The sequence below is a fragment of the Pyxicephalus adspersus genome, chromosome 1 (assembly GCF_032062135.1).
Source record: "Pyxicephalus adspersus chromosome 1, UCB_Pads_2.0, whole genome shotgun sequence".
In the NCBI taxonomy this organism is placed as follows: Eukaryota; Metazoa; Chordata; class Amphibia; order Anura; family Pyxicephalidae; genus Pyxicephalus; species Pyxicephalus adspersus.
The window spans coordinates 46107054-46117732 of NC_092858.1; the positions used below are offsets into that span (position 1 = coordinate 46107054).

A 10679-nucleotide genomic window follows, 5' to 3' on the forward strand; every position below is an offset into this window, starting at 1 on the left:
AGCCAAAGGCTTCGTTCCCACTATTAAAATAATGCAGAGCAGAAAAATGGACAAATTTGTGCAACAGTGGCTTCTAATAACACCTTGCAGGGCAACTCATTAGTGGGAACATCAAAATTATTCTCTATTAAATATCTGATGTCTTTGCATATCACACACTAATTGCTCAAATATATAAAATAGGGAAACCGACATTCCCACAAACATTCAGTCATGGGATTCCTCTGGGTCCATGTGTTGTAATAGAAGTAACTTATTCCCAGGAGAGAATGTTTGAGGGAATATCTGATTCCATGTTTTTTAAATAGAGCCTAAGGTGAAGTAACAGCACTGTACCTGCCCATAGTGTAAGGCCGAAAGATACAAGAAATAATTTACCAAATTTTACAGCTTTTTTATTTTTTTGCAACCTTGGATATGACTGACTGGAAAGTTTAGGAAATGTTTGCTGCTTTTCATTGGTGGAATTATGATTTGAGGATGTTTTAGGCAACCATCTCCTACCCATAACCTAAATATCTATATTGGGTGGACTTGCCTTTGGTGGATTAAAGTAAGATTGTAAGGCTAGTAACATAATACACATATTGGCATTAATTGTTTTTACTCTGAATCTTTTTTTAGGTTTTAGAGGTATTAATACAGAAGGATGGAGAATTTCAGGAACTTATGAAATTCGCCTATAACCAAGGCAAGGTTCACCAAGAAATGCAGCTTCTGGAAAAGGATGTTGAGAAAAGAGACAGCGATATTCAGCAACTACAGAAACAGCTGAAAGAGGCAGAACATATACTGGTGAGTGGACCATATCATGTCATTTATTTATTCAGCTTCCTATGAAGCAAGGAAGAACAAATACTTCAGTCACAGAATCATATCCCCGTACCATTACCTGGTGTATCTGTACCGTGTACCATGTACAGTACAGAGCCAATATATACACTCTGCATAAAGCTTTTTCAGGCTAGTTGGTAAGTATCAATATAGTACATGGGAGCTGTGGTGATAATAGAGATAATATATGCAAATGGGGTTTGCAGAAAATATAATAAAGGGACCCCTCACTAAGGAAAATCCAACATTTAAATGATAGGGGATGGAGCCATGTGAATAATTTTTTTTTATACCCTAAGGTCAGCTGTGCATCAAAACTGCTGATTTGGAATGATCAGTAATTTACATACAGTAATGAAGTAAGTGTGGCTCACTAGCAAAAATTGTTGTGTGGGTGCACTAAAATTCTGGCTCTGTGTGGTGACATCCTGTACTTTGTGCTTACTAGCTTAGTACTTGGATTGATCTTTGCAGTGCTAGTGAGATTTGTCTGAATGTCGGCTTTCCTCTTGTGCCCTTTTTTTTGTTAGATTTTAAATGCTCTGGTAGATTCAGTGTCCAGTCTGTGTAATTTTGCATTAGCCAAATAAAATGCTATAGATGTATTTTAAGATACAAATACATAGAAATTCAGTAATGCTATGTCATAATTTAGCAAGCTCCATAGTTTAGTTTTAAAATACATTAAAGTGTAAATTACTTTTCTTCACAGGCTACAGCTGTATACCAAGCAAAAGAAAAGCTAAAATCAATTGAAAAAGCAAGAAAAGGTTAGTATGTTCATTTATGTCAAAAGTTTTTACCTGGTTTTCACAGTTTTTGTAAATTATTTTTATTTTGATCCCACACAACTGTTGTGGGTTAGAAGACGTGTTTTTTTGATAACTAAATCCATATTATGAACTATATACATGCAATATCTGCACTTGGTTTTACTTTTATTCAACTTCTAGACTGTGTATTCTCAAGGCTTCATTTTATATAAGGATGTAGTGCAACATTTAGTGGGTATTTGGCATCTTCCTCCTCTGTTTTACCTGGGTAAGAGGTTAAAGGACTTGGATATGTAGGTGGTAATGGTAGAACTACAGTTTATCATTACCAATATTAACTTTTGGCAGGAAAAATCACACAATTTTTTAGGATAAATTGAACTTTCCAGATGAGTCTTATTAAAAAAAAAATAATAATTATGTTTTTAATGTGTTCCAGGTTCCATCTCTTCTGAAGAACTGATTAAATACGCCCATCGGATTAGTGCAAGCAATGCTGTGTGTGCTCCACCAACTTGGGTTCCAGGTAAGCTCCAATGAGCTTTTATTTTACTTTTTATTGTAATATTCACATAATACAGCTGCATGATTGAAATGCAGGCACTTAGAGTTGCCTGAACATACCTGTAGCAACCTTTTAGACTCCCAGATAATAACCCAATTCCTGCATTTATATTGGCTAATCACTATGATGGGCAACACACTGGCCATGAGAAATAAAAAAAAAAAAAACAAAAACTAGCAAGAGAAGGGTGAATATATTAGTAAATCGGTCACAAATTCAAGTTTTCCTATCTATTTAGGAGACTTTCAGTTATATTAAAGGACAATATGGAAGTGCCAGACCAAATTTTGTAGCTGAACTTCAGCTTTGTATAAATATTCTGTTGTTTTCTAATCTAATAAATGGTTAAACTTGTCGATGTTTGGCATGTGATGTATTCATTTTGTGTTAAATTTCATTTAAACCTTCAGTATAACTGGAAAAATGTACCTGTAATTATATTTAAATATATTTTTTTTTTCATCGAAGGAGATCCACGTCGTCCTTACCCTACTGATCTGGAGATGCGGAGTGGATTATTAGGTCAGATGAGTAACCTACCTACAAATGGTGTTAATGGGCATTTGCCTGGGGATGCACTGGCAGCAGGAAGACTTCCAGGTAAATTACAGATTGTCTACCTAACTTTGTGGGAAGTTAAATGTTGAGGGATGAGATTAGATCTAGTTAATCCAAGCGGTATAATATAAAAGAGCTGTAAAAGTACATATCTTTAGCCTTCAGTATGTATGTTCTGTAGGTTATTTTGTGTAAATGTATTGTTACCGTTTCTTTTGGTATTTGGAAAGTAAAAAAAAAAATCTATCTCCATTTTAACTGACATTTGTATTTATTATAATTGGTAAACATTCTCATTTGTCCATATTTGTAGCAAATTTAAGACTTTTTAAACCTAACAAAAGATTTATTTTAAAGGTCTCCTCATAGGCAATGTAAAAGGCATCAGTTAGAAATATGGGGGCTTCCATTACTAACTTAAAAAAAGTTTCAAATTCCAGGCTTTACTAGAAAGTAACTAAACTTTTTTTAGTTACTTAAAATGCTTCCATGTATGTTAGGATTCATGAAAGGTATACATTCTCGCAGGGTTATGGGTGACAACCCCCCCGCCACTCTCTTTTAATTAGACAGGTTCTGTTTAGTCGGTTTTTAATGAATTGTTTACTTGGTCTTTCTAGATGTTCTGGCTCCCCAGTACCCATGGCAGTCGAATGACATGTCTATGAATATGCTACCACCAAACCACAGCAACGACTTCCTAATGGAATCTCTAGGGCCCAACAAAGAGAATGAAGATGATGTTGAAGTGATGTCCACAGACTCCTCCAGTAGCAGCAGTGATTCTGACTAGCTAAATATAAACTGCAAACTTTTCTTGCTGTTGGGGAACACCTATGGGGAGAATCTTATATTGATACAAACTGAACTTTCTTCATGGCCCATCAGTTCAGTCAAATGAGCTGGAAGTTTTTTTTTTCATCTTTATTTTAGTGGGGTTTGTAACTTTTTTGTATACTTGAGGGTTTATCTATTTTTTTTTTTTTTTTTTATGTGTAATATTTGTCCTTTTTGACATAATTGTTGTTACCCACTATATTTTTGTAGCAAGAGCAAGTTGGCACCACTGTTAATGTATATATGTTCATCCGCATACCTGTGTGTATGTATATAGGGATTATGTTTACACATAGTGGTATGCTTGTATATGCTTAAGTGTACATACCGACAATGTGACATTTCTAAATACAGATTTTTGTATTGTAAAGTAGAATGCTGTTGTCTGTTCCTTGTAAATATTGTTTTATAGTTTGTAAAAGGCTCAACCCTGTTATCAAATTTACAAGGGGCTTACAAGTCTTTTGGCTTTGGTATATATTTTCAGACTGTTGTCTGTGGGAAGTCAGCCTGTTGTCTCTTCCGTGACCCCGAGGCGTCAATGAAAAAAGTTTTTAGTTTGTGAATGCCTAGCCTTTTTTTAATAAATACCTTTAAAAAAGAACTTTGCTTTCTTCTGTTTTACAAATAAAATAAATTTACAAAAACCGTATTCTCCCCAGAATTTTTTAAGCTGGTTGGAAAGAAGCTGTGGGTGGGTACTGGTCCCTGTATTGTGACCCAGCTTTATAGTACCCACTCAAAAACACCCAGCTAAAAGGGCCTGGGGAGAACACTGAAATAGATATGCAAATATATTACTCTTTTGCAACACATTATTCATAGGACCTGATTTAATAAAGCCTGGAGAGCATCCACTTCATCAGTGAAACTTGATGATCCAGCAATTTTATAATGGATCTGGCTCAGGGTTTAAAACATTTGCTACCAAATGCCTTTGAAGAAATCCATTCCATTCAGTTTAACTGATGAAAATGTATCCTCCCCAGCCTTGCAGAGCTTTTTTAAATCAAACCATAGTGTCCGCGTTGCTGACTTTACCTAAGCAATAGAAACTGTATTTCAAAATTCCTTATTGCCTGAAATTAGTATTTTCTTGGTTAATATTTTTTTTCTGTCTGGGATATACACATACTGTATTCTGGAGAATTATGATGTGGAAAGGATTAAATCTCCCAGATTAAGGAATTTCCAAAGCCTTTTTCCCCTCTGAATAGAGTAGGCTAGGGTTATAACCTCTCTTGGGCTTTTTTTTTCTTGTTTGTCATCCACCTTTTTTATGAAGATCATACGTGCTTCCTACATCGTAGACAAAAAATGTGGTCCATCTCTCCAAAGTAAGAAAAAGAAACGGCCACTGGAACAGTTGTCAACATTTTGAGGGTTTCCTGTTTCTGTTGGTTAAATTTGTTTCCCATTAGTCTCTAATCCATTCACAATGGGACCAGGACAAATATTACTACTCATGTAGCACTGGAAAACTGCATAAACAGTCTTGCTTCTGACTCCCAGCCCTGTTGGATCAGTTCTAGTTTTAAAAAGGGGACTTGGAAATAGAATGAAAATTCTTCAAAACATGGAAATGTATAATTTTATTTTATTATGTGTATTCCTGGTTGTATTAATCATCTGAACACATACCAATTATACAGAATCATAAGATGTGATTCTCATACCGGCAATTGGTTTACATTTAGAGATGTTCTCTTTATAGACTGCTTAGTTTACCCTCAAACACTGAACCACATTATATAACTTTTATAATTTCTAACATAAACTGCTCCTATACAGTTTTACATTGTATTCCATTTTCCTTTCAATTTACAGGGACATCTATTTATAAAAAGCCTTTCTACATGGGTAATATTTATACCATACTGCAATTATCCCACTACGATCCATCCTCCACAAGGACTAATCACTTGTATTCTTTCCTCCCACATGAAAATTACTCATGTCTGCTCCTTTCATGGTGAATGGCTAACAGTTACATGTCTTCCGCACAGAAAAAAAAAGAAAATACTCAAGGTAATGAGTTGTGTGTTCTTTCTAAGATGAGGAAGTCCTAAGAAATATTTGGTAAACATTCATTTATGCTTTAGCAAATAACTCTCCTAATACACATGTACTAGGAAAAAAAACACAAAAGGCCCACTGCCATGGTCACTCTGACCTCCGCTATGTCACATACTTCTCTATTAGGCCTTTCTAAAGACAAAACGTATTTATGGAAAAAAAAATGCTTGTTGATATGAAATGGTAAAATTTATAGAAGGGAAAAGGAACACTGTAAGCCTAAAACAGGAATATATTCTGTTTTGCAAGATGTTTCTACAGTTATTCTTCTAGCAGAGTTTCTCAACCAGAGTTCCTCCAGAGGTCCTCTAAACCATATGCCTCTTACCATCGATACCAATTATACTTTTGGCTATTAGTAAATGTGACGTTCTCTTTCCTGGCTAGCAATGTAAGAGGCATCCTTTCCACTAACCACCACATCAAAGAACTGAGTTGTGAATATAGTAAAAGTAGCTGGGGTTCCCTGGAAACCTGAGTTTTCAAAGGTTCCCGCATGTTAAAATGATCAAAAAACACTGCTCTAGACACTGCCTAAAATACAGCTGTTTACATACATAAATCGCTCCATGCACAAAAGACTGATTAAAATATGCAATTATCTACAGGATTTATAATTTGTAGCTTTTGATGCAGAAACGGTTATAGCTTACATGGGGAAAAAGAAACACCAAGGAAAATATTGATAAACATTTTGAATAGTGATGTATTAAGTGGTTGTTTTTTCATTTCGTATAAACTGAGTTGGTTGAATGTAATTGCATTAAAGGCTGGGCACACAGACACATTGGTTTAATAGCTGATGCAATTCTCAATCTATCCAATAGGTGGGTACGAGTTCATTCACAATGAGCACAAGGGAAATTCATTAGGAATGAAACATGGCACCCCTGGTGGACGCACTGAAAATGACACTTGTTATCTAATGTATCTGTACATTCACCCACAACTTTTACATAGCTTCTGGGTACATTAGCCCATCTCTATTCAACAATTCACTCCTAAATTTGTTTTTAAATATTCCTCCAAGTAATTATAGTCTGATAGTAAGTGTTTACACAAATTTATTCATACTGTAGACAGTCTTCAAAAATGACCAGTGGATCAGCTACTACTGTTCAGTAAATGCTGTAACTGTGCTAAAATTAACTTTTTTATAGTTTCGTGTAATGCATTTCACTTCTTTTATGCAACTGTTTTACAGAATATCATTATGGTCAAACTTTCAAGAAAGATATAAGTCTAATTGGTGGCTTTGAGAAATTATCTAATACTGACTTTATATTTTGCTTTAAATCCAATTTTTCTGTATATAGGAGACAACAAGCAGCCTGCAGCTGGTTTGTTTAGGAATAGCCCCACATTTTGAGCAAAAGTAAAAGTAAGTAAGACTTCCAGCTTTAACACATCTTCTTGGAGTATCCCACTGCCTGACTGTGTAATTTTTTTATTTGAGCCTATAAAAAGCTGGGTAACCATTGTTCTATTTTCTTCAAGATTGACTGTGAGTGCTATTAGCTATTTCTTAAAACTCTTTAGACTGAAGCCTAATAGACATGTTGAAAAGTCCCTGTTAGGAAATAGCAGTGATCATTCCTTTACCAACCTGTAAAACCTCAAAAGTGTTCATTGCTTAAAATCTGGTCCTAAAATTATCAAATTGTGGTATTGACTCAAACCACATATCAACTACAGTATCCACTGTTTGAGTATAAATTTTTGCTACAAAATGAACTAACTTTTTATAAATTAGGAGACAATCATAATAATGTTTTTTTTATTACAGCTATGTAAAATGCTACAAAGCCATTTAAACTATGTGTATGAAAAATATACCATGCAGAATTTTTTAGGTTATCATCATACCAGACTACACTCACCTCCCCCCTTAGTTCCACAGTCCTCCATCTTTTGGTGTTGGTACTTGAACCATCGTATTGTATTTAGTTCTATGACTGTGTTTGTAATTTAAAACATACAAAGGTTTGAGTACAAAAAAAACTGGAATCCCAGTTATGTAAACTAAATCATATTGCAACTCAAACATACATTGAAAATAGAGAAAGTAAACACTGTAGGTTGTCTTAACGAAGCACATTAGATAAACATAAATACAAAAGTAAATATATTTTCTCTGATAAAATCTCCTATTATTCCCGGTCATCTCTGGGCTGAGTGTAGATGATTAAAGTTTTCTGTGAAGGGATTATATCCTTGCTGTCTTAGACCACACAAGGCCCAGAACAGCTGGTCATTTGGAGGAAATTCTTCCCATTTAACCCAATTCCAGCCTGCAAGAAAAGAAAAACAATTTAAAGGCATGTACCAACACAGCACTTTTTTTGTAAATTTTGGCCATGGTCAAAACACAGGATTTACCTATAATTTTTTGTGGGTTATAAAAAGGGAACCATTTCAGCCCTATCAGAAATTCTATAACCCACCGGAATGAAAAATGGACCAGGATATGGCTTATTATTAAATTGCTTTGCTAAATCCAATAAGATTCTGTGCAAAGCCCCGATGCTCTGCTTCTGTATTCACACCTTAGCATAATTCTCTGATATAGTGAGGTGGGTAAGGCCACCTGACCGCCAGTTCCGGGCTTGATTATGTTGCATATTTTTGTCTATTTGGCCATGATTTATTTACTGAGTTTGTCAGTCTGTTTGACATTCATAAACACACATTTTTGCCAGTATCTGCAGTATCTCCCTCTAAAGATATTCAGTGAATAAATAGACAAATCTCACCTTCATTTTTTTCAGGCTCTCTATTTATTGGTTCTGATGGATAATTCATGTCTACTTCTCCTTTCATTAGAATAGTGATATAATGATAATTATGTTCAATACTAATTGAGTTGACTACTGAAGCAAAACGAACATTATTAAGGTGAATTCCTGCTTCCTCCAGGGTCTCCCGTTCAGCACAGGCCTCCCAGCTTTCACTGTAAAAACAACACATCCACAATCACTAAACAGACGTGTTTTTAAAGACAAAGCACAAAGTATACAATGCTAACATATATATGTATATAAGAAAATAGATTCAACATTGATTACCAGGTGCACCTAAATGGTACAATAGTCATGAATTCATTGCCTGAAATGTCTGGACTGAATAACATCTCATGTCTATGGGCTGCTTCATGTCAGGATCAAATCAAAACCTGTAACTAGTACCCATGCCCCTTCCACAGAAAAGAGTCTTCTCCTGCAGTCATACTGTATATCTGCAAGATCACATAGTTTTCCATTGGCTAGCAAACTAAAAAGGTGCAAACACTGCTATGGGGTGCCCCAAACCTTTCTTCTACTGGAAGGTTGTAATTACCACAGGTGAGGTCTTTAAGGTGAATGTAGCAGTTTTTGTGAGTTTTGACATTGGAAAACCCAACATATATTTTGACTTATTGGTCGCCATGTGCTTCTATCATACCCAAACTCCAGATGTCCTCCTGGAAGTTGATACATGCCAGCTCCTGGAGATCCTTTAGCTTTCCTTCTCCCCAGCAGAACACAGCCTGGATGAGATGAATTTGTAATCACAACACCAACACCAACTCCAGGTCTACCATTAGCTGCCATCATGCCTCAGAGACTTTACACAGGTTTGACAAAACACTAGTTCTTCTGGTGATTATTCAGCGTTCCTGTAATTATGCATTTTAACAAAAATACATTAAGTTTTGCTTTATCTTTTAAAAAGGGCACAGTGTGCCAAGATAGTGGTTCTCAATTAAATCAAGAAGGACTACACACAGAGAATGAAATAGAACTGCAATATTTCTAAAATGGAAAGTATGCAAAAAGGCCAAGAGTACCCAGGAATAGATAATCTATATCATTCAACATATCTGTATATTAATGTGACAATATGATTGTAAATCAAGTACAGTCGTAACTTTGTGAGAAAACATCACACCAGCCAACAGAAGCAAACCCTGGAAATGTTTTAAGAACAACCCCACCTATAAAGGTGAAGACCTCCCATCCTCACTGTCCCCATATTTATGCATAGTTAGTACTTACAGCACTTCAACAGTGATGGTAGTGATTCATATTTGTACCTGCACCTTCTCTCCTTCTGAAATCACAGAGCGCCTTAAAGTCTATAAAGGGCCAATACCTGTCTAGGAAAGAAGAGGGACTACTGAATGAGAGCTCACTGTTGGAGTGCCTGAAGTACAGCGGAACTCTAGGAAAACACTGCTATGAAAATATTTCTGATGTTGGAATATGTTGCGTAATATGTTGGAGCTATATAAATATTGTTTATTATTAATAATAGTAACAATAATAATAATAATATAGGTAAAAATGTTAACCCAATCAAAAAATAGGTTTGGACAGAAAATTTAGGCTTTTTTTCTTTTCCTGTCAATTTGGTAACCATCGGGATAAAATCAAGACCACCGTCACAATCAACAGAATAGAGAAAATGATTGTAATACTTATAAAATAACAGACATGCAAATAATACATCAAATACTTGTAAATGATTGTAATATCCACTGAAAATACCATGTAGAGGAAATTGCATTACAGATACAGCATTTCTGTTTTCAAATATAATCAGTGTACTACTTCATTACTCATTATGCCCTGTAATTGCATACTGCTAAAGATAAATGTATAAAAGGCAGAGATTGCAATGTGCACGGAAAGAGAATTAAAGACAGAGCTTACTATTAAAATGAATGAATGTGTTCATAATCAATCAAAACAAACCAGGGGAGGAGCTAGTTGAGGAAGATTTACCTTAACTTCATTAGGGATATCAGTGCCCCTGATAATCTTCACCAATTTGTTGTCTTTTCTTTATTTCTAGGAGAATCCTGCAGCTTGTGACAGCATTGTACAATGTGATTTCATTACTCCTAGCCAGCTAACATTGCAGCACCATGCTTCCTGTACAGGGACACTGAGGGAGGGGCTTGTGACGTCACTGACAGAACCCTATACCTTGTGCAGAGTGCAGAGCACAGCCACTGATTCTGCAGCATGGAGATGGTGCTGGGGGTGGAAGATGTT

At 35.5% G+C, this 10679-nt stretch overlaps 2 protein-coding genes across 3 annotated transcripts in view; one reads left to right on the forward strand and one right to left on the reverse strand.

The window, feature by feature from the left end:
• MED4 (mediator complex subunit 4) overlaps positions 1-4148 on the forward strand; it is a 10078-nt gene extending 5930 nt beyond the window's left edge. Inside the window, exons 4-8 of the mRNA XM_072409797.1 lie at positions 625-795; positions 1547-1604; positions 2047-2133; positions 2641-2772; positions 3351-4148. Of these exons, the coding sequence (XP_072265898.1) occupies positions 625-795; positions 1547-1604; positions 2047-2133; positions 2641-2772; positions 3351-3523 (621 nt within the window). The 3' untranslated portion in view covers positions 3524-4148. The remainder of the gene's footprint in view (positions 1-624; positions 796-1546; positions 1605-2046; positions 2134-2640; positions 2773-3350) is intronic.
• A 3258-nt stretch (positions 4149-7406) lies between these two features.
• Positions 7407-10562, reverse strand: NUDT15 (nudix hydrolase 15). 2 transcript variants are annotated; one of them, XM_072409809.1, is made up of 5 exons: positions 10407-10562; positions 9678-9778; positions 9085-9298; positions 8397-8593; positions 7407-7934 (listed from the first exon to the last, which is right to left on the reverse strand). In XM_072409809.1, the coding sequence occupies exons 3-5, from the start codon at positions 9234-9236 to the stop codon at positions 7804-7806; spliced, it is 480 nt and encodes a 159-aa protein (XP_072265910.1). In that variant the 5' UTR covers positions 9237-9298; positions 9678-9778; positions 10407-10562; the 3' UTR covers positions 7407-7803. The 2 variants fall into 2 exon arrangements, with proteins under 2 accessions (XP_072265910.1, XP_072265918.1); XM_072409817.1 differs by lacking the exon at positions 9678-9778.
• Between the last annotated feature and the right edge of the window lie 117 nt (positions 10563-10679).

What these genes read in the sequence shown, in the direction of transcription:
- NUDT15 (XM_072409817.1), bottom strand. Translation starts at nt 9,236, where the DNA reads ATGATGGCAGCTAATGGTAGACCTGGAGTTGGTGTTGGTGTTGTGATT. An exon ending in GGAGGACATCTGGAGTTTGG is followed by an intron (nt 8,594 to 9,084) that starts GTATGATAGAAG and finishes TTGTTTTTACAG; the next exon opens with TGAAAGCTGGGAGGCCTGTG. An exon ending in AGAGCCTGAAAAAAATGAAG is followed by an intron (nt 7,935 to 8,396) that starts GTGAGATTTGTC and finishes CTTTTCTTGCAG; the next exon opens with GCTGGAATTGGGTTAAATGG.